Source organism: Felis catus, chromosome D4 (genome assembly GCF_018350175.1).
Source record: "Felis catus isolate Fca126 chromosome D4, F.catus_Fca126_mat1.0, whole genome shotgun sequence".
Lineage (NCBI taxonomy): Eukaryota > Metazoa > Chordata > Mammalia > Carnivora > Felidae > Felis > Felis catus.
The window spans coordinates 15,381,295-15,401,820 of record NC_058380.1 but is presented as its reverse complement, the minus strand read 5'-3'; the positions used below and the strand labels follow the sequence as shown (position 1 = coordinate 15,401,820).

Sequence of the window (20,526 nt, the reverse complement as noted above, 5' to 3'; positions counted from 1 at the left end):
AATAAGCATTTCTGCCAGCCTCCTTTGGCTGATATATCAGGACTCAAGCCATCATGACTGTTCCATAGGATGCATGGGACCAGATATAAGTGGAAGAAAGTGAAGGGTAGAGGTCAAGGCAAATAAAGCTGCAATCAGGTGAATGCAGCTAGAATGGTCAGAAACTAAAATACCCAACTTGATTCTTTTGGTGGTCATAAATTAAATTAAATTAGATAGATTAGTTTAGATTAGATTAGATTGCCACCTATGTGGTATGAATACTTTCAGAGGAAAATAACTGATTTCTTTTACAAAAGTGCAAAAACAATTCAATAGACGAAAGATAGCCTTTTCAACAAATGGGGTGGGGGAGCCATTGGATATCCACAAGCAAAAAAAAAAAAAAAAAAAAAGCAAACAAAAAAAGAGAGAAAGAGCTTTGACCTAAGTTTCACACTTTACACAAAAATTTGTTCAAAACAGATCACAAAATTTAAATGTTAAATGGAAAACTATAAAACTTCCTTTAGGAAAAAACAGAAGAGGAATTTTCAGGAACTCGGGTTAGTAAAAAGTCTGTAGATGTGATACCAAATGCACAATCGATAAAAGAAAAAACTGAAACATGGAACCACATTAAAATTTAAAGTGTTTGTTCTGAGAGAGACCTGGTAAGAGGATAAAAATACAAGCTGCAGACTGAGAGGAAGTATTTGCAAACTGCATATTGGACAAAGGACTACTATCCAGAGCATATAAAGAATTCTCAAACTCAACAATAAAAAACAAACTGTCCAAATACAAAATAGTGACAGTAACAAATGCTGGCAAGGTTGTGGAGAAAGTAGACGGTCATACGTTCATTATGGAAAAGTAAAATGGTACAGCCACTCTGGAAACAGTTTGACAGTTACTTTGAAAACTCAACATGCAATGTGCATTTTAATAGAGAGACACATTTTAATTGCTGCTCCTGGTTCATCTTCACACTGGTTGGTGAAACACAGCTGAATGTTCAATTGTTACAATACCGATGCAATAAATCCATTATTATACAGACATGCTCTCCATTTTCTGTACCCAGATGATAAAATGCAAGGAGCCCATTTTCCAACTCTGACTATTTTCTTAAGTTTGATATGCAAAATCTATTTCATTAAATGATTATAATTTAGGATTCAAGCTCCTTTCCCTTGGTACCAAATAAAACCACTGCATTACACACACACACACACACACACACACACACACACACAGAATCAGAATAGAAGAACCAATGACACACAACTGTCTTGCAGAATCACTTTATTTTCTGCTGCACAAACATCTTTCTCAGGTAATGTTACGAGAACAACCTGTTTATGAGGTTTTGTAGTTTGGGATAAATAGAGTTTAAAAAAGCTACTCTCTATCATATGGAGTTGTGATATAAAAATGGTTTATAGGCTATATTTTTCAAAAAGCATTTAGCTAGACTATAATCCTGCTGAGAAAACTTTACTATTTAAGTGCATGATATGGAATGAAAAGATATGATGAAAAAGTCTTCTGATCAAGAAGCTTGTGGTCATCAAAGGAATGTTAGTCTCCGCAGAGAGCCACCAGGATTTTTTCATAATCTCCCTTGGTTTCATCCTGTTGATGAAGAAATAGAGTATACTTAATGCTACCTGAAACCACAATCAATGTAAAATATTTTTAATCATAGAAGAATTACATATTTGTAGATTAACAGTTATAGAACGTATATCATAGTATGTGAACTCTAGGATCTTTGATAAAAATATCATTTACTTAAGTCATATAATTAATATAGCAGATAACTGATATTTGTTAATCAATTATTGTATAAAAAGCAATAGCTTTCAAGATTCAGATATATTGACTATGTTATATATTAGAGCCATTATTTCCCAAGAATGAAATACCACACAGAACTGGGTAACTTAACACAATATAATTTCGTATCACAGTAAAGAAGGACTATGTGACTCACTCACCAGAAAGAAAGTGATAAACCTGTGATTTTCTCACTTTTTCTTGGTAGATTTAGTTATCCAGTGTAAGTGACAACTTAACTTTAAACTGTCAACTATCTTTCAATCTTTCAAGATGTTTAAAACCTTTGACTTGTGTTTCTTTTTTACTTTTAACATTATAATTAAAATTTAAACTTGCATGTTATACATTTTATATTAACAAAATTAAGGAAAAACTTACAATAGTAAGTTTCTAATCTCTAATCAATAGTCATTGCAAAATACATCATTATATCTCTCTACTACAATGTTTTGTTTGCTAAATTTATACATGGGAAACTAAATGTTTCCACGACTGCTGGAAATTGTGTGTGGTTTTTCAGTATAGAATTCACAAGTCCAGGGAAAGTTCAATAAATTGTGTATCCTAAAATAACAAATTAATCTTAAGCATACAATCTACAAACATGTAAGTCAGCTTTTCTCTTTGAAGAAGTTGCAAAAAGGACTGCCGTTTGCGGGGGGTAGGCAGGGAGCATTATGAAAACCACAACATACCAGGATGGCTTGGCAGAGGGAGACACCATACAACTTCTGATAGCATGCTTTGATATCATTCATGTCGATTTCAGAACGGGAGACCATAATTCTGATCAGTGCCTTATGACGAGTCCCAGCACCCTGTTTAAAACAAATGATGGTAAATGTCATAGTCAGAGCATACTCTTAGTAAAGCAGGATATGGGTTTGAACGTGAAGCTCTTTTGTTCACTCATTAAAACACACATCCAAACACACACACACACACACACACACACACACACACTCATGCACTTGACACAGGTAAGAAATAAAATGACAGGGATCCAACTGTTGCTTCAGCAGGTGTAAGCTTTTACCACCGCTTGATTGGTCCTCCATCATCAGTCTTTCTTTTGTCCAAACGCTCCCAAAATTACAAATAACACGAACCTTCTAATTTGCGAATCTGATGGTCGAATTCATCTATTTAAAACCCTCAGTGGTCTTTGGGTTGCGTTTAGGATGAAAACCAAACATTTTGTCTGGGTTCACAATGTCTGCCTAGTCCCACAACCTCTTCTTCCACTATGTACTCTCACGCTCATTGTATTTATCATCTTCAAAGTGTCATCCGGAGTCCTCCTCCTGGACCAACCTTGCTTCATCCCTCCATTCCTTCCACCACCACTGTCCTCTGGCTAATCCCTATTCAAATATCAGGTCTTAGTTTATCAGACGGCAAGTCTACACTGATTTCTCCTGCTCTTATTCAGTGCTAGGTGTTCATCCTCACCCAGCTAGATAACCATCCCCTTTAGATGGCAGCAGGCACGAGGTCTGGGACTGTATTGCGAACCACATAGTGGACAATGTGTATCATTTCAGAGGGACTCTTTCCTATGAATTGAATAGTTAGATCCCTCTCTCTCTCTCTCTCTCTCTCTCTCTCTCTGAGGACTTCTCTATTTTGGAGTCGCAAAGGAAAAAAGAAGGATGACTTTTCACAATACATGTATACAGGTGGCATCCTGTACAAGACGATGCATGCTAGAGAATGAAGTTCAAGTGAAGTGGCTGAAGTGGTATTTATTGCAAATGTATCTTAATAACACCTTCCACTTGTGTCATTTTAAAATGACGTTTTAAAATCTTAAAATGAAATATGAATCCAGGGCACGGATGCCAGAATAACAATAAAAACAAAAAGGAAAGTGAAACATAGAAAGGAGGAAACCGTAAAACCCACAACCTCAGCAGAAGTAGGTTACTAAAATCACATCTTAAAAGAAAAAGTAACCTTTCTCCGCTGACTCAGGTTTTGTACAAATCACGAGTGAGCCACCAATTACCGACAACCTCACCTTACTACCTCACCCGTAAAAAAATACAACAAATCTGACCGAATTTTATGCTAATAAGGAAGGGTATTGCCTTTTGCACTAGATGGAACAATGATTCTTTTTAGGAGGGAGATATTAAAATAAGCATGGCTTGCAGACGATATGAAGTTTTCTGTTGTTCTCCCCACAAACAATAATTTTACCCCTAAGCAAAGCACATACACACAACGTTACCTTCATGGCATGATGAAGCTTCTCAGCAAAGAACATCGGTTTGCTTGTGGCACACTTCACTGCAAGACAGGCACACTTAAGTTGACATATTTACCACATGACAAGAAAGACACGTATGAAGGAAACATAAGGAATACAGTTTCACCAGCAAGATTCTATTCTACACTTCTGTTCCTCATCCCCCCCACCTCGTAACGGATATTTGGCCTATAAGAAACCGTATCCTAGGTGGTGTTCTGAGTAATCTTTCCCCCAACAATGTCGCCTATCTCCTCCTGTATCTTAAATCCATCCAGTACCAACTCCGGTTCATGCTATCCGGAGTATACTCTTCTTGGAAATGCGGAAACCAGTAGGTGTTAAAGGCCATGTGGGCACACGGTCAGTACTTTTCTCATGTCATAAAAAGAATTTTTTTCAAGTGAAATGGGGCTTGCTTGCAACATAAGGCAACTGCCTGATAAAACACTAACACATGCGTCCACGAGTGATATTCTCTACCTTGCCACTCAACGTGGAATCTGTAGACCAAAGGTATTGGCATCACCTGGGAGCTTGGTAGAAATGCAGAATCCCAGGGCCCCACTACAGACCTACTGAATCAGAATCTGCACTCAACAAGATTTTCGGGGGATTCATGAGTGCGTCAAGGTTTGAGAAGCACTGCTTTAGAACATACGTTCCCAGGTAATCAGGATAGCACAGGAGACCTTTAAAGCCTTTTTCTTCTGAAGGCCTTTTCAGAAGTCTCTGCAGACCTACTGAATTAATCCCTCTGGCTATAACTAAGATGAGTCAATCAGCAAGTGGCAGACCAGGATTTGAATCTGCATTTATCTAAACCCAATCTCATGCTCTTAATGACTGACCACTCTGACTTTCCTCAGAGGTATGCCCTGCCTGGTACATCACTAAATGCTCAGAAAGTTATTTCCCGCCTGCCCATCTTTTTGATAAAAGGAATAATATCTTTTATTATTAAGGCCATTATATGCCTTTAGCTAAACATTCATTGCCATTATCTTACATGTTGCCTCTATATGAAATATAAGTTTATTATATCAGCTATTTTTTTTAAATTATGGGACAGCATTGACCATTTCAGGTTAGAAAACCCTCCCCACTGCAGGACCACATACCAATAGCTGTGAGGCATTTCTCGATGTCTCCTTTCATTTCCAGGTCCAGAACTTTGTTCATGTCGTGCTTACTGTACTTGGCGTACTTCTGAAACACTGAATATGAAGTTTAAACTAAGAGATGTACAAGGCATCCTATTTTGGGGAAACTAGCAAAAGCAGGGCGACTCAAAGCATTCCTTGACTGAATTTCAAAACACACATTTTAAAGCTAATTATTCAACTGAGCATATTTTGGATACTTCGTCTTCTCCTAGGAATGTAACTCTCATGGCTATTTTGGTGCTCCTGTATATTTTTGGGAAAGCTTTGCAAGTGTTGACATTTATTAGAGCTGGCGTGTGATTGACAACCGTGATACTTAGTACATCAGAGCCAAGTGCCATACCAAATGGATCTCCCCTTCTATAGAGATCTGTGTACTAAATGTCTCTTATTTTTATCATTAGAAATCAGTGTGCTATTATAAGATAATGAACTTTCGATCATCATTAGGACTTCCCCTTTGCGTTGGCTGCGAGAAGGTGCAGAGTCAAATCTTGTGCTCAAAGGCCAACTCTTGTTGCTTTGTGGTGTGTGTGTGGGGGGGGGGACCTCTGTGCCCTTTTCTTCACTTAGTCCTGAGTTTGTAATGTTTTTCTTCACTGTAATTTCACTTATCGTATGTGTGTATTTTGTCACACCCATTCCAAATACTTTGAGAGAGTAGAAATAGTTAAGATAATGAAATAATGTTCTACCGGCCAAAATCACAAAGTGTGTTTCAAGTACTATAAAATGGTGGCCGTTCAACTTTGGGCAAATGTGCAAATGGCAATAAGGGGTCAGGAGCACCACATCCACTTGGGATGGGAAGGACACTAATTAAGGCTTCTATCTTTCCGTTCTTTTATTTGTCCTCAAAAAAACCTGAATCTTCCATAAGTAATTTTCAGGAACCTTTTTTTTCCCCCATTTACCTTGGCGAAGATGGGGATATGCTCTGGTGGTGAGAATGGTAATGAACACATTCACATCTGTCCCTTTTCTCCTTTCTCCTGCTTCATATAAAGCCTATCAAGAAACACAAACATAAACATTTGACTATCTGCCGACTTGATACCCACACAAGAATGTTAGATCTCCTCAAAGATTTTCTAGGCAGCTGCTTTGTGTCCAATTCAATCACAGTAAGCAACGCTAAGAGTGCAAGTTCCGTAAAGATAGGGACCGTATTTGGTCAAGTATCTTCCATGGTATGTTTGTGCCTTGCAAACAGTAGAGACTGAAGATGTGTTTGCAGAATAAGTATTTGCTGAATTAAATTGCTTTCAGGTTATGCTCTATATCAAGACAACTCCAAGGGACTGTCTAAACACAGGGTGTTTTTTTTTTTTTACTGTTGATCGTTCAGAGTAACTACCAGCAAATGGTACTAATAAATCAATAATTCAAACATAACCTAGACTTGAATTTTGATATTAAGATTTCTGGATTCAAATTCTGACTCTGGAACTTAGTTGCCCTGTAATCTTAGATAAACAATTTAACCTTAGTGAAGTACAGATTTTCCTCTTTTGTAACTGGAAAAGATAATCTTTGTCGTACGGTCACAAGCACGCTCTGTTAACTTTGAAATGTTAATTGCCGGGGCGCCTGGGTGGCGCAGTCGGTTAAGCGTCCGACTTCAGCCAGGTCACGATCTCGTGGTCCGTGAGTTCGAGCCCCGCGTCGGGCTCTGGGCTGATGGCTCAGAGCCTGGAGCCTGCTTCCAATTCTGTGTCTCCCTCTCTCTCTGCCCCTCCCCCGTTCATGCTCTGTGTCTCTCTGTCTCAAAAATAAATAAACGTAAAAAAAAAATAAAAAAAATAAAAAAAATAAAAAAAATAAAAATTTAAAAAAAAAAAAAAGAAATGTTAATTGCCATCATCCTCCTGGGCCACTATTAATCCAGGTAGCTGCCATAAATATACATCCAAGAGCCCTGATAGTCTTAAAACGGAAAGCAAATTCAGAAATGTCACAAGCAAATAAGAATCATTTTTTATTATAGGCAGTCATTCAAATGCTAACTTTTGTTTTTTGATACGCTTGCGTGATTTCTATTAAAATGGTCGAACTTCTGGTGGATGTAAGTTATTTTGACTTTTCAAACAAACATCTGATATGTATGCATTTATTCAACCAAAAGTTAATGAGTGCCTTTTATGTGCAAGATTATGTACCAGTATTGTGAAGGGAGTGAGTATGGACAGATAAGTTTCTATCCTATTAACTCACCGTAATGAATTTACAGACATAATATTATCCCATAGGGAAAGCATATGCAAATAATAGTTGTCTTTTTTTTTGTATTTAACAAAAATTCCAGGCCCTAAAATGGCACAGTTTCTCTAATGTTGCCAATGGATTGGTGTATAAATAACCAGCAATCTCACTGAAATTATATGTCAATATACTTGAACATATATAAATGTTATAATTTTTATAACTATAATCATTACTATAGTGGTTTTACAACATAAACATACATCTATATGTATGAACTCATTGCACTGTTCACTGTTAAAAGACGGTTCAATGTGCTTACCCTTTCCACTTAAAAATTATTTTTCCCTTTCTTAGATATGATAAGAAAAAATTCAGGGTTTTCTCAACAAAAAAATTCTTAAGAATGACAAATCAATTTCTTTCAATCCCCTCCCACTTTGTGAGAAATGAAATCTATTAAGAACATAAAGATCACGTGTTTCACTCTGTTCAAGTGCAAATGGGTGTGCATCACTCAGGGAATGAACATTAGGGGTGACTGGCCTCTAGGAGGATCTCAAGTTTGCTTTCACGTAGAGGCATCAGGTGGTAACCCCACCTAACGCAAGACCTATCTGACATAGGAAGGTCGACTCCAGAAGTATTTGTGAGCACTTGCTTACCCTGGCGTCCGTATCAGCCAAGTCGTCATTCAAGCCAAAATCCTCAGATCGGTCACCCTGAAAAAAATCCCCATTCTCTGGTAAGTTGTTTTATTTTATTTCTTTTTTTAAACTTTTTTAAGTGTTTATTATTTTTGAGAGAGAGAGAGAGAGAGAGAGAGAGAGAGAGCAAGCAGGGGAGGGGCAGAGAGTGAGGGAGACACAGAATGGGAAGCAAGCTCTAGGCTCCAAGCTGTCAGCACAGAGCCCGATGTGGGGCTCGAACTCACACCGACCGCGAGACCATGACCTGAGCTGAAGCCAGCCACCCAACCGACTGAGCCCCCCGGGTGCCCTCTGGTAAGTTGTTTTCTAGCATGTAATCTCATGATTTACTTAATTCTCTTAACATCAGGTACATAACACTTTTTGAGAAATAGAGAGTCAATTGCTTATTTCGAGAGAGAGAGAGAGAGGAAATCTAAGACTTGACTCCTCATAAAGGAGGAGGTATTTTCTGAACTAGTTGAAGTATACCTTAGCAAGAGAAAGCAAAGCATTCCGATAATCTCCAGATGTGTCTGAGGTGATATCTTTAGCCAGATCTCTCTTCAGTTCTGAGAAATAAGAAAAGTGTATTTTGCAGTAAACTAGTGACAAATAATGGTGGTAGTAATATCTGACGTCTCTGTGCTGGCTTACAATTTGCAGTGTCAAATGTTCAATGACTTATGGAACGTATCTCAAATATTATCATTTTTTAAATAAAAACAGAGTAATCAGAGCGAGTAAAATCTTAGATCATCAAAGCTATTTCCATAGGGCAATGAAAGCAATTTAGATAATACTGTGAATGAAACCCTACGGTCATAAAACTTTTGCTAGCAAGAATAAATTGCGTAGGTATACATGATTAAAAATCAATTTTGAAACAAAATATGCCAAAATTTAAGCAATGGGATGAATTAGAATATGTATTTAAAACCATAAGCTAGAGGTACTTCCTTGAACACAGATTATGTATTTATTTTAAAATGTTATATCTTATATGTGATTTAGTTTTGCATACATGTGTAAATATATATAGAGATAGATTGATTATGTATATAGATATAGATTTAAAATGTAGAAAATCCCTTAATTAACTAGGCAAAAATAATGCTCTAGTACACAAAAATTAACTGAATTTATAATTGATAGAGGACAGGGCAGTTAAATAAGCCATCATTACACTATATTTGGTATATAATAGAGAAATATGGATATATACCTTTGTAAACTATGTTTTATCAAGCAAAAACGAACTGATAATAATGCCTTTCTTGATTATCATCACTGATAAATGGATCTAAGAGAAATACTGATAATGAGATAAGAATCGCAGAAAATGAGGTTAAAACCTTCCTTATTGTGATACCTTTATTAAATTGCCATGTGCAAGGGCTATTGTATTCCCTGTGCTTGGTATGAAAACCAAGCAGAAAGATCCTGTATGGTGCCGCATATTAGGATGGGAAAACAAACGTTGAAGGCTTGGGAAACTAGAAATAGAAATTAATAAAATTCCCAACACTGACCAGGACCCGGTGATAGCGACCCTGTTTACAGTGTTGAGCGTATCTTTTAAGTGAGATGTGTCACTGAATAGATAAAATGATCCATGGCTGGTCATTCATCCCCATGGTTATAACTACAGATAAAAAGTAAGTTACAAAAAAACGTAAAGAGTAAGTGAGTCATTTATGTTCATAATGACTAAAGTTCATAATGGTAAAGGTAAAGTTTCCATCAGAGGATTGTAAGTACTAGACTCTACATTCTCTTTTTTTTTAATTGTTTTAATGTTTATTTTATTTTTGAGAGAGACAGAGACAGAATGCGAGTGGGTTGGGGCAGAGAGAGAGGGAGGCACAGAATCTGAAACAGGCTCCAGGCTCCGAGCTGTCAGCACAGAGCCCCACGTGGGGCTCGAACCCACAAGCTGTGAGGTCATGACCTGAGCCGAAGTTGGACGCTCAACCGACTGAGCCACCCAGGCATCCCTGGACTCTACATTTTCAAGGGCAAATGGAGAATATTTTGTTTGGAAATTTCTGTTCTTGTTATCTTTTCAAAATAAAAAACAATGGGACATTTTTTGGACATAAATCTCAGAAAAATAGGAATGTTTTTAGGAAATTCTTTAAATTCAGCGCTGATAAATTGAGTTTTCCATTACAGTAACATGTGGCCATTTGTGCTAGAAGGACATTTTCTATTAAAGTGCAACGTTGATGAGGGGTGGGATGCTGTCTCCCTCATCAGCACCCTGGCAACTCGAGTGCTGTCTGGTAACAACGTGTGCATGCATTGACACATGCCAAACAATGGAGAAAAATTATAATATGTAGAATTTCCAAAGCCCCATTATTAATATCCACATTCAGCTTTGAGAAACACATACCACATTTAGTTTCCGAGAGGCGATTTGGACCGTTGGGCATTAAAACATACCTTCTCTATAGACTCTGTTGATCTCTCTGATTTCTTTGTTAGTTCTTGATACCAAAATCTCATCCAGAGTATCTTCATCAGTCCCAAGGCCCTGGATTAAACAAGAAATGGAGGAAAATCTTATTCAAGAGCATCTGCTAGCTTTTGTGTCCCAAAATTCGTTTGAATCTGGCAGTTAGTAACTTTCCCACGGTATGTAGTAAATATCCACAATATTTAACGATTACAACAAACGCTATTATATTGCTCTAAAAACAAAATGGATTTAAAGCCAGTGTTTTGCACAAAGGTGTGAAAAGTGAGGCGTATGATTCACTGCAGTGACATCATGAAAAGACTGGACGTAATACAGCTGCTAACTCCAACATTCATTCATTTATTTATCTACTCATTCATTCATTTTATTCTCACTGATGGGCATGCCCTGTACTGGATGTTGAAGATATAAGAAGACATGTAAGTGGACTTGGTCTATACAATCTCTTGAAAGGAGTTTTGGTTAAATAAGGCCATTTACCTTCATGGCAGCACGAAGCTCTTCAGCATCAAACTGGGCTGGAGTCTTTAACAGAGCCAAAACAACTTCCTCGAGGTGACCAGAAAGGGCTTTCTTCAGAGCTTCATCCAGGGGCTATAAGCAAGAGATTAGAATCAGGGCCTCTAATAAGTAAATGCTGATGCTGGGTAGTAGCACATTGTGGGGTTACCTGACTGTTAGGTAATCTTACTGCCGATTGCTAAATCCAGCCACCTTTTAGAGCTCCTTTCATTCAGGTACAAAATATGACATTTAGAATGTTACCTTCATTTTTTAGATCTAGAGTGATTACAATGAAATTCGCTGAATTCATTGATAACTTTCTTTTTCTTTTAGAGACAGTGCAATCAGGGGAGGGGCAGAGGGAGACAGAGAGAGAGAGAGAGAGAGAGAGAGAGAGAGAGAGAATTTCAAGCAGGCTACACACTCAGCATGGAGCCCCCTGCAGGACTCAGTCTCACGATAGTGAGATCATGACCTGAGCCGAAATCAAGAGTCAGATGCTCAACTGACTGAGCCACCCAGGTGCCTTACACTGAGAACTCATAAAGGACTTAAGTATTCTCTTGATGTTTTAACAGAAACAGTAGTAAGAATACTTCAAAAATAATGTACTAATAATTTTCCAGCCTTTGAGGTTTTCACTGCTCAAATAAGCATTACAATCAAGCACTGGTATTATATCATTTTCTAACTGGACTCCTTAAAAATATGACCCATTATTGGTATAGAGAATACAAAGCTTACTTTTAAAGTAGAATTATATGTATAAACTTTACATTCAGACATTTAATCACTCAATTTAAAATTTAACAGAAGACACATATCAATCAGAACATATTCCTTACTGCCAAGAGTACTCTCGATATTCGTTATATTCAAATTAAAGACTGGTCTTCAATATAAAAGTCATCTGCAAAGCACCAAGACGACTCATGTCTGAAACCAGAAAATTTGCTAGAATTGATTACACTGCAACCAGGCAAGGAAATACTGTCATCCTCGTCTTAGTTGTAAGGGGAAAATAGTGTTGGAGACTGAAAAAAAAAATAGGTGCATTGTGCTTCAAAATCCATGTTTATACCTAAACGTAACTGAAATTAAATATCTAAATGTACCACTCGACCTACCTTTCCTTTCTCCTGGAGATACGCTGCTTTGATCTGCTGACGTTGCGCATTGTTTCTCTTAGTCAGAATGTCAATGATGGTTGCTTCATCCACACCTGGAAATAAAAGACCACTAGGCTTTTAAAATCAATTTTCTTCATCATCAATAACTGACATAAAATAATTAATTACCAAGATGGCCCAAATGAAGTTCTAGAAAACTAAGAAATGGAAATTATACCAGCCTAAGATATAAAGGCAGCATTAAAGGGAAGCGTTTCAGATGTCACTCCCTCCATCTGAAGGAGAAAGAAAGAGAAACTGTTCCCGACCCTCATAGCTGCAGTGCTTGGTCCTGATTTAAACCCTAGATGTGAGGAGAGGTGTTGATTCCAGCATTGAGTTTCTGCTGGAAATGAGCTGGTAAAAATATCAGTCGTAGCAACAGAGATTCTACTGATTTGACCCAAATTTCCCAAGTGCTGAAAATTCCTAAGTTCTTTTGACGAAGAAATCTTTTTTTTTTTTATCTTCAAAATGAAACAGACCTTTCCCACTGTGCATGGCCGGTTTTCAATAGCCATTCTAGTGGCCATTCTGAAATGTCCAGGAGGGGCGGTTATGGGGAGACATGATTACCTTTGACTGTTATCGCTTTATGCAAGGCGGCAACATCCGAGGATGGGTTGAAGCTAGGATAGGGGCTCACTGCTGACCCAGGACCGCCTTTGGAGCTTTTCACAGTTTTCTGTGGATGAGACAGACATAGAATAACGTCCACTCCTTCATACTAGCTTCTCTTCTAATCTTAACTAAGTTATTTGATTGTCACTTGACTTACAACGTATTCCTGCTCTTCATTTTCAATAAACCAGGCCTGTTTGAGGAATTCTGATACCATTGCCATTTTCAAAGAAGTATCTGGAAAGAAAACAGGTAGATGCTTTTACCAAACAAAAACCTACAGCACATATATGCCATTCTACTCTCTTACATACATAAGACATAGAGTAGTCTTGACCTTACTTAAGGATTACATTTAGGAGCATAATGAAATGCTAGATGTAAGCTCTTTAAAAGGAGAGTCTGACCCTTGAACAGAAACACCGAGCCTCACCCACCATTCAGAAACTTGGTTCTTTCTTGGCATATTCAGTCCTAACCTTTAGGGGCCAGATGATTCTACAAGTGGGGTTGGTGATTTACTTCATTGCTCTAAATTTATAGACCATCTACCATATGCCAAGCACTGAAGGTCCAGAAAATATTCAAACATCATGCTTTCCTCAGAGAGCTTCAAGCTAGTGCATGCTTCCTGTGGGAAAACACAAAAGCTAAATGCTGGCTGATCTGAGCCTCTCTTGGAATGCGTCAAGGTTAACCTCGCAGAAAAGTTAAAGAGAACACAACAGAGAGAAGGCTGTCATATTTGGGACGCTACTAAAGCAAGAAATGTTGGCAGAAGCCCAATCCAAAGAGGTTTAAATTATCTCCAACGCTTTGGGAAAAGATGAATGGATTTCTAGAAAGAGCAGTACGATTCCATTTATATTTCAGAAAGATCACTCATCCTAGATCATAGAGAATGGCTAAGAGAGGGGCAAGATGAAAGATTGGAGACCATTTAATAGGCCTTTAGAGAATCTGGGTAGGATTGGTGAGGGCCTAAAGAAAAGTAATGGCTGGAGAAAAAGTATAATGTTCTATTTACATTTATAAGGTAAAACAATCTGTGACAATCTGCCGGAGTGGATTCAGGCTCAAAACGCTAAAGGAGCTTGATAAAGAGATAGTCAGGTGGCCTTTCCCCCTCAAATAATTGTTTCCTTTTCCATTCCTTGGTATAAAATTATTTCAGCATTTGAAGCAATTGCCACCCTCACATTTCTTCCTAGCTGAGCTGTCCTAAATATTAGTCCTTCATGGTTTTCCATCCCACACACAAAAAACCCAGATTTTATAAGAGGTTCTCATACGAAGCATCAGGGTGATACTGCAACATAGATGTCCCCTTTCCACAAACTCTGTCTTGAAATTTTGTTAATTGCTACCATGGTTCTGCAGTATTTTTATTTAATCAACCACGTATATCTTTAAAACCTGAAGCATGTTGAAAAACTCGTGTGTTCCCTGTTTTGTCCACAAAAGAAGCTCTCAGTGATCCTTTCGGGCTGGGGATGTGTTTCGAGGGGCTCGTTCGTGAGCAAGGTGGACATATCTCTCCATACCGCTTTGTTTATCCCTCTGGAGACTACGCCCATGAATACATCTGAAGGAGTTTGGAAGGGAAATCTCAGTAGTTTGAAATTCTTCATCAGAAGCTAAATGAATCGTGAGAAGTAAAACCCATAACCTGACTCCTTAACAGCATGTTCAGACGAAATCTTTCATCCATACCTGCTGAAAAATAACCTCAGTTTCAAGTAATGAGATTAAATATGTGAGAGAAACCATATCCAAAGCAGAAACTATCTCCACTTAATTATCATGGGGATTGTTCACATTACTGTTCTGTCATCAGTGAGAAGAACCAATATTTTGTGCATCCGTTTAAAATAACCTCTTCCCCCTCCAGCAACTGATAGATTTAAAGTTATTCCCTGAGGTAAAGTCATGATGTACAATTCTGCACAAGGTTTTACTTCCTGTTACAGTCATAATCTGAGGCCATTGCTGTTGGCACAAGCAGGTTCATTTTCCAATGATGTCATTGGCACATCCAGAACTTCTAGTAATTTCTGGCAAGATTTCAGGTATTTGAAATTTCCATTTTTATAATCTCAGCCATGCCCTTCGTAAAGTAGAATCCTCAAAATGAGTGATATGATTGGTCACTTAGCACAGTACTTTTCCATCAGTGAAATATGTATTCCAGTATTTCCACTCTTTTCAATTGGAAAAAAAAAACCCTCAAAATAGACCAGAGACTATGGATATTGTCAAACATAATTTTAAAAATGAACCCCAGAACTTCAACACAAATTTTATGAAAACTTCACTGTGCTTCATTTTTTTTTCACTTCTCAAAAAATGCTCACATAATGCATTGATTTCTTCACATAACACCAAACAACACAAATAAGGGGGCTGAATAATTTATTTGACACAACAGAGTTTATAGAGGAGACACCTTTGTAACATATCTTCTGGGTTCCTAGATCTTATAATCTGAAATAATTTGGATGGTCTTGGGGCACCTGGGTGGCTCAGTTGTTTAAGCCTCTGACTTCGGCTCGGGTCATGATCTCATGGTTCGTGGGTTTGAGCCCCGTGTCGAGCTCTGCGCTGACAGCTCAGAGCCTAGAGCCTGCTTCGGAGTCCGTGTCTCCCTCTCTCTCTTTGCCCCTCCCCTGCTCTCACTCTGTCTCTCTCTCTTAAAAATAAAAAATGTTTTTAAAAAATAATTTTAAAAAATGAAATAATTTGGATGGTCTAAAAGCACGGTCTGGAAAAGAAAAGTAGCCTGAATAGACTGTCTCAGAAAAGCAATTTGAGGAAAATGGAATCTCAATCCAGCCAAATAATATCTACTAGCTCTTAGCTTGAGGACACAGGGATACTGGCAGGATGTAAGAAATTGCCCTAAAGGGAAAATATTTTATCATGTACCAGTAGTTAAGTGCTCAATGTCGACTGCAAGTATTAGCAGAAATTTTTAACAGTTGCAACATACTTTACAAATACCACAGCAAAAACATTTTGGCCAAACTGAATTGCTAAACCATTCTGTCTCTTCTGTAACTACCCTCTGCATGAAAACGGCATTTTGTACCTTGATAAAACATATTCAATAATTTGAAGGTAACACTTGCTTTACTTTAGATAAATAATGCATACAAGGATCTTTTATAGACTGTTACTTGTTATATAGATATCAGATATTATTACTATGCAGAGAAAAAATTTGGTCTAGAAAATAGAATTGTAGAGTTAAAAAAAATAAATTACCCTATGAATCTGCAAAAGATTTTCTTTTTTCTTTTTTTTTTTAGTTGCAACATTTGTAGGGTATGTATTATTTTATTAACATACCTTGGTGCTCTCTCTCTCTCTTTCTCTCTCTCCCCCACCTCTCTCTCTCTCTCTCTCTCTCTCTCTCTCTCTATATATATATATATATATATATAATCTGGGTACTAATGTACTCTGAAACCAGCATTATCCAAGATTATCCAAGATTCACATTATCCAAGATTATCTCAGTCTTTAACATCATCTAATTTGAAGATGAAATTGGCCATTTCTACATAGGTTGACCTATATGGAAATTAACAGTATTTCAGAGTTCTTCTAGTGAATGATCTGTTTGTGAACATGCACTGCCTACCAATCGCATTTATCTGTGCATAAATGTGTAACTTTCTAGAGATGAGCATTTTTGTGTATATTTATGTGTCATAAGAGAGCTCTCTTTATCTCATTCAGCAAGGAATTACAGAGGGTAAACACACATAAAAAGTATGCCCAAGATGTTAGGCAGAATACAGGATCCATGCTTACAGCACTATAAGATAAAGGTATTCCAGAAATGGTACGTTAGTAATTGGGCCAGCTCAAAATCTGAAAACACTAAGGCTTGTATCAAAGTTAATTTCTTGATTTCTCAAAAACTGCACGACAGTTATGTCCTTGTTTTTTTTTTTTAATATAGAGAGACAGAAGTAATTTAGAGGCATAGGGCCATTGTATCTGTAGTGTTGTCTCAAATGTTACAGAAAAAAACACAGAGAGGGTGGAGTGAGGAAGAGGATAAAGCGAAATGTGACATACTAACAATTGTGGGATCTGCGTACAAAGTATATGGTAGTTCTGTGCCATATTCTTGAAACTTTTCTGAAGGTTTGAAATTATTACAAAAGTTTTTTGTTAGTTTGTGTTTCTTTCTTGTTTTAAATTGCAAGTTCTATCTCGGTCGGCCTCATGAAAGGCTACTTCCAAGATCTGTAAACAGAAGAAGCCGATTTTTATGGTCTCTCATGCATCCTGGTGACAACCTAGAATGATCAGAGTTATCCAGAGATACCAGCAGCAACTAATTCTTGCATAGGACAGCATCTTCATTCTTATTTTCTACCTGGGAAAAACAGTGTAATTTTCTGGCAGTTTTCTAGACAGAAGCTGTCAAACATCAAGTCATACATAAATCTATGCCTTCTGATTCCAAAGTATTGCAAATTGTTTTACACTTACAACCAAAAAGACAGTGAGTGACAGGAATGTTATTTTTAAGAGCTCACACTCGAGAATCAGCTTCATTACCAGTGAACCCATGGAGACTGTGGCAAGGTTTACCCTAGCACTTGGGGGTTTATTCTTCTATGCTTTGGCTTGTGCTCAGTTTTTCCCTTGAATATATATATTCACGGGACCTTCCCTTACCTGCTGGTGTGAGGGAACCAATTAGACTATACAAAGGTATGACTCATTCAGGAAGAACCATTTTATGAAAGGTACTATCATGAATGTTTTGCCTCTAGGCCTTTGGATAGGGTGTTTCCTTTGCTTGGAATGTTGTTTCTTCCTCCGTATTTGCTTCCCTTGCCAGACTGTTGCTTCTAAAAGGACTCAGCATAGACCTCTTCACATCCTCCAGAAAATTTTCAAGCGTTCAACACTCAACTGGGTGAAGTTCTGTGCCTCTTCCAAGATGTCCTCCTGTCCCCTTACACTCGCCCCTACCATTCTGTATTATCACTTTCTGTGTACCCGTCTATATGCCCCAGCAGCATTCCATGAGGGCAGTGCTAATCTACTATTCATCATGCACCTCCAATCTCTTATTAATAAGTATTATTGAATGAATAAAATAGTGGATCAGTGCTAATTATTTAGGAAACATATCTATACATTTCACAAACGTTTCTTCATAGCTATAGGATATAAAATAAGAACTGAAGAGTTCTGAGCCCTATTTGGATTCCCTTTAACTGACTATATGGCCTCAAGAAAACATTTAGCTTCTCCAGGGGTCTTCATTTATAAAAATACGAGTGTTGGAATAAATAGTGTCTACAATGCATAATAGCTCTGAGGTGCCTATCTTAAATTTCATCTCAAGTGGATGGAGGTGGGGAAAATTAGCATGATTAAGGAAGGTATTATATAAATTGTATCTGTTCTGATCTTTCTGATAAAAATTTATCCTGTTTTAAAGAAAGATGAACTCATCTACTCCAAAAACTGTTTTGGGTTGATCGCTGAAAAATACAAGGTCCACTGTTTTAGCTGCTTAGCTCTGATTTTAAAAACAGCTCCAGGGTTTAGAGAAGATTAAGAACAACCGATTCAGCAAACTAACATCATAAACAAAACTCAACTTTTGCAGCTCTTTGGGTGGAGGAAGCATTTAATAAGCACGAAACGCTGCATAATTTTATTATTAACTATTTTGTCAACATCCATCAAAGGTTGGCTATCTGCCTTGTGTGGTTGAGCCTGGGGGCCAGGGTGTTGACAGAACTTCTGGGGAGGAGGCCATTTCTGAATTAGGGAACCAGTGCTTTACCGCATTTGAATCAGTTTGCAATGCGCCTTCCCTTCTAGCTATCAAAATACATTTCTGCGGGCAGAGGGGAATATTATTTTTTCAAAGTTCATGCAGAATTTTAAATATAAACAGGGCAAGAAAAAGCACTTCCTTCTTAATCAAGCTAGCATTAAAAGTTAGATGTCAGGGCATTTAATTTAACATTCAAAATGGACTAAGAAAAATTCTCAAAAGAGCACTTGTAATAAACGATAGCTGGATATATGATGATTCGAATTCTCTCACTTTTGCAAATATATCCAACACCAGTAAAAAGTCTACCTTGGATTTGTTTGGTGCTTTTGCTACTAAGGAAAATAATTTTTAGAGGACCCAGCTGGCATTTACAGGAATAACTTATCTGACACCACCCAGAAAATACTTTCCTTCCCCTTAGGTTTTCACATCCACACTTGAAAAACCTGTCTATGACACAGAGACTCCAGGAATAAGGATGTGGCCACACCCTCTTTAAATGAAATGATTAATCAGCAGATCCTCTTACTTATTTACACTGCATAAATAAACATAACGTAATTTCAGTGTAAATTACAAAGGGCATAATTATCACTATGAGGTCTGAATCTATTTAATTCTTAGAAAGAAAGAAAGAAAGAAAGAAAGAAAGAAAGAAAGAAAGAAAAGGAAGAAAAGAGAAAGAGAGAAAGAAAGAAAGAAAGAAAGAAAGAAAGAAAGAAAGAAAGAAAGAAAGAAAGAAAAAGAGGAGAGGAGAGGAGAGGAGAGGAGAGGAGAGGAGAGGAGAGAGGAGAGGAGAGGAGAGGAAATAGTCCTGCCATTTTGAAACAGTTTCCTGAAACTCCCCTCCAGCACTTCTGTTCTGTACTGGTCGCCTACAAGTATCCACCCTCCATCATGATTTCCATGTAACACACACACACACACACACACACACACACACACACACACACAGCTCTTGGAAATGTGTAACTCATAGGAGGAAAACACATTCTTCCCTTTTTCTTCTATGGTAATTCACCAACAGTGCAATAAGCCAGTATTAAGCAAACTGCCCATATTTGTAAAACTCTTAACTATATAAAAGAAAACATTACAATTTGTGACTTCCGACATATAAATACCCAATGTGATTTTACAGAAAGATTTATCAAAACATACTAAATGCAGCTAGCCATAAATCCTGGAGAAGCAGTAACAATTAACATCACGATGGGACAAGTTTTCAGAACAATCAAAGCTAACTAAAAAGAAAACTAAGACTTACCCTTTTTCTTCACCTTCTTCCAAAGCACTGGAGAGAGATTCTCCTCTGAAGGTTTCACACTAGAAGTGAAGCCTAGTGCTTCTGATTTTATAGAATTTGAAAGGAGACCACACCTAGCAACCAGAAGTTAGTAATTGGTTGCCCTTTGTTTGAAGTACGTGGCTCAGCCTCGGCCGAGAAACAAAGTGAAACAAGTCTTGCAAAACTACCAGCTGAACCAACTCTTAGCTGACTGCACAGAGGAAAAAAAAAAAAAAAAAACACGGAAAGACAGACTTTTTTTTTCCTCTTTAGCTTGCACTGCTTTTTCCAGAGAAAGTAGACTGCAGTCGATTTCCAAGGATGCAGTACTGTCTACCCCAATCCTGATACTAATAATTGGCATCCTTTTTTAAAACAGGCTGTGAAAGGAAAATGTATACACTTCAAAACAAAATAAACCTAAGAAAACCCTTTTAGTTTGAATCCTAGCTCCACCACTAGTTACTATGTGACCTTGGGGATATATTTAATTTCCCTGAACTTGTCTA

General features: G+C 37.6%; 1 protein-coding gene and 1 long non-coding RNA gene across 3 annotated transcripts in view; one reads left to right on the top strand and one right to left on the bottom strand.

Moving 5' to 3' along the window:
• Positions 1 to 20,526, top strand: part of LOC111557617 — a 120,091-nt gene that overhangs the window by 94,329 nt on the left and 5,236 nt on the right. The window contains exon 10 of the long non-coding RNA XR_006589214.1: positions 8,070 to 8,188. This is a non-coding gene — a long non-coding RNA (uncharacterized LOC111557617). The remainder of the gene's footprint in view (positions 1 to 8,069; positions 8,189 to 20,526) is intronic.
• On the bottom strand, positions 1,271 to 20,205 carry ANXA1 (annexin A1). Of its 2 annotated transcripts, XM_006939090.5 has the most exons (13): positions 19,997 to 20,205; positions 13,069 to 13,148; positions 12,867 to 12,975; positions 12,249 to 12,343; positions 11,098 to 11,211; positions 10,581 to 10,671; positions 8,625 to 8,704; positions 8,109 to 8,165; positions 6,156 to 6,249; positions 5,197 to 5,292; positions 4,058 to 4,116; positions 2,520 to 2,642; positions 1,271 to 1,617 (listed from the first exon to the last, which is right to left on the bottom strand). In XM_006939090.5, exons 2-13 carry the CDS (start codon positions 13,132 to 13,134, stop codon positions 1,564 to 1,566), a joined length of 1,038 nt encoding a protein of 345 aa, XP_006939152.1. In that variant the 5' UTR covers positions 13,135 to 13,148; positions 19,997 to 20,205; the 3' UTR covers positions 1,271 to 1,563.

Excerpts from the sequence above, each read along its gene's own strand:
- ANXA1 (XM_006939090.5), bottom strand. The coding sequence starts at position 13,134 with ATGGCAATGGTATCAGAATTCCTCAAACAGGCCTGGTTTATTGAAAAT. Across the intron at positions 8,705-10,580 it reads CAACAGAGTCTATAGAGAAG|AACTGAAGAGAGATCTGGCT; the intron begins GTATGTTTTAAT and ends CTTATTTCTCAG. Across the intron at positions 4,117-5,196 it reads GAAATGCCTCACAGCTATTG|TGAAGTGTGCCACAAGCAAA; the intron begins GTATGTGGTCCT and ends CCTGTCTTGCAG.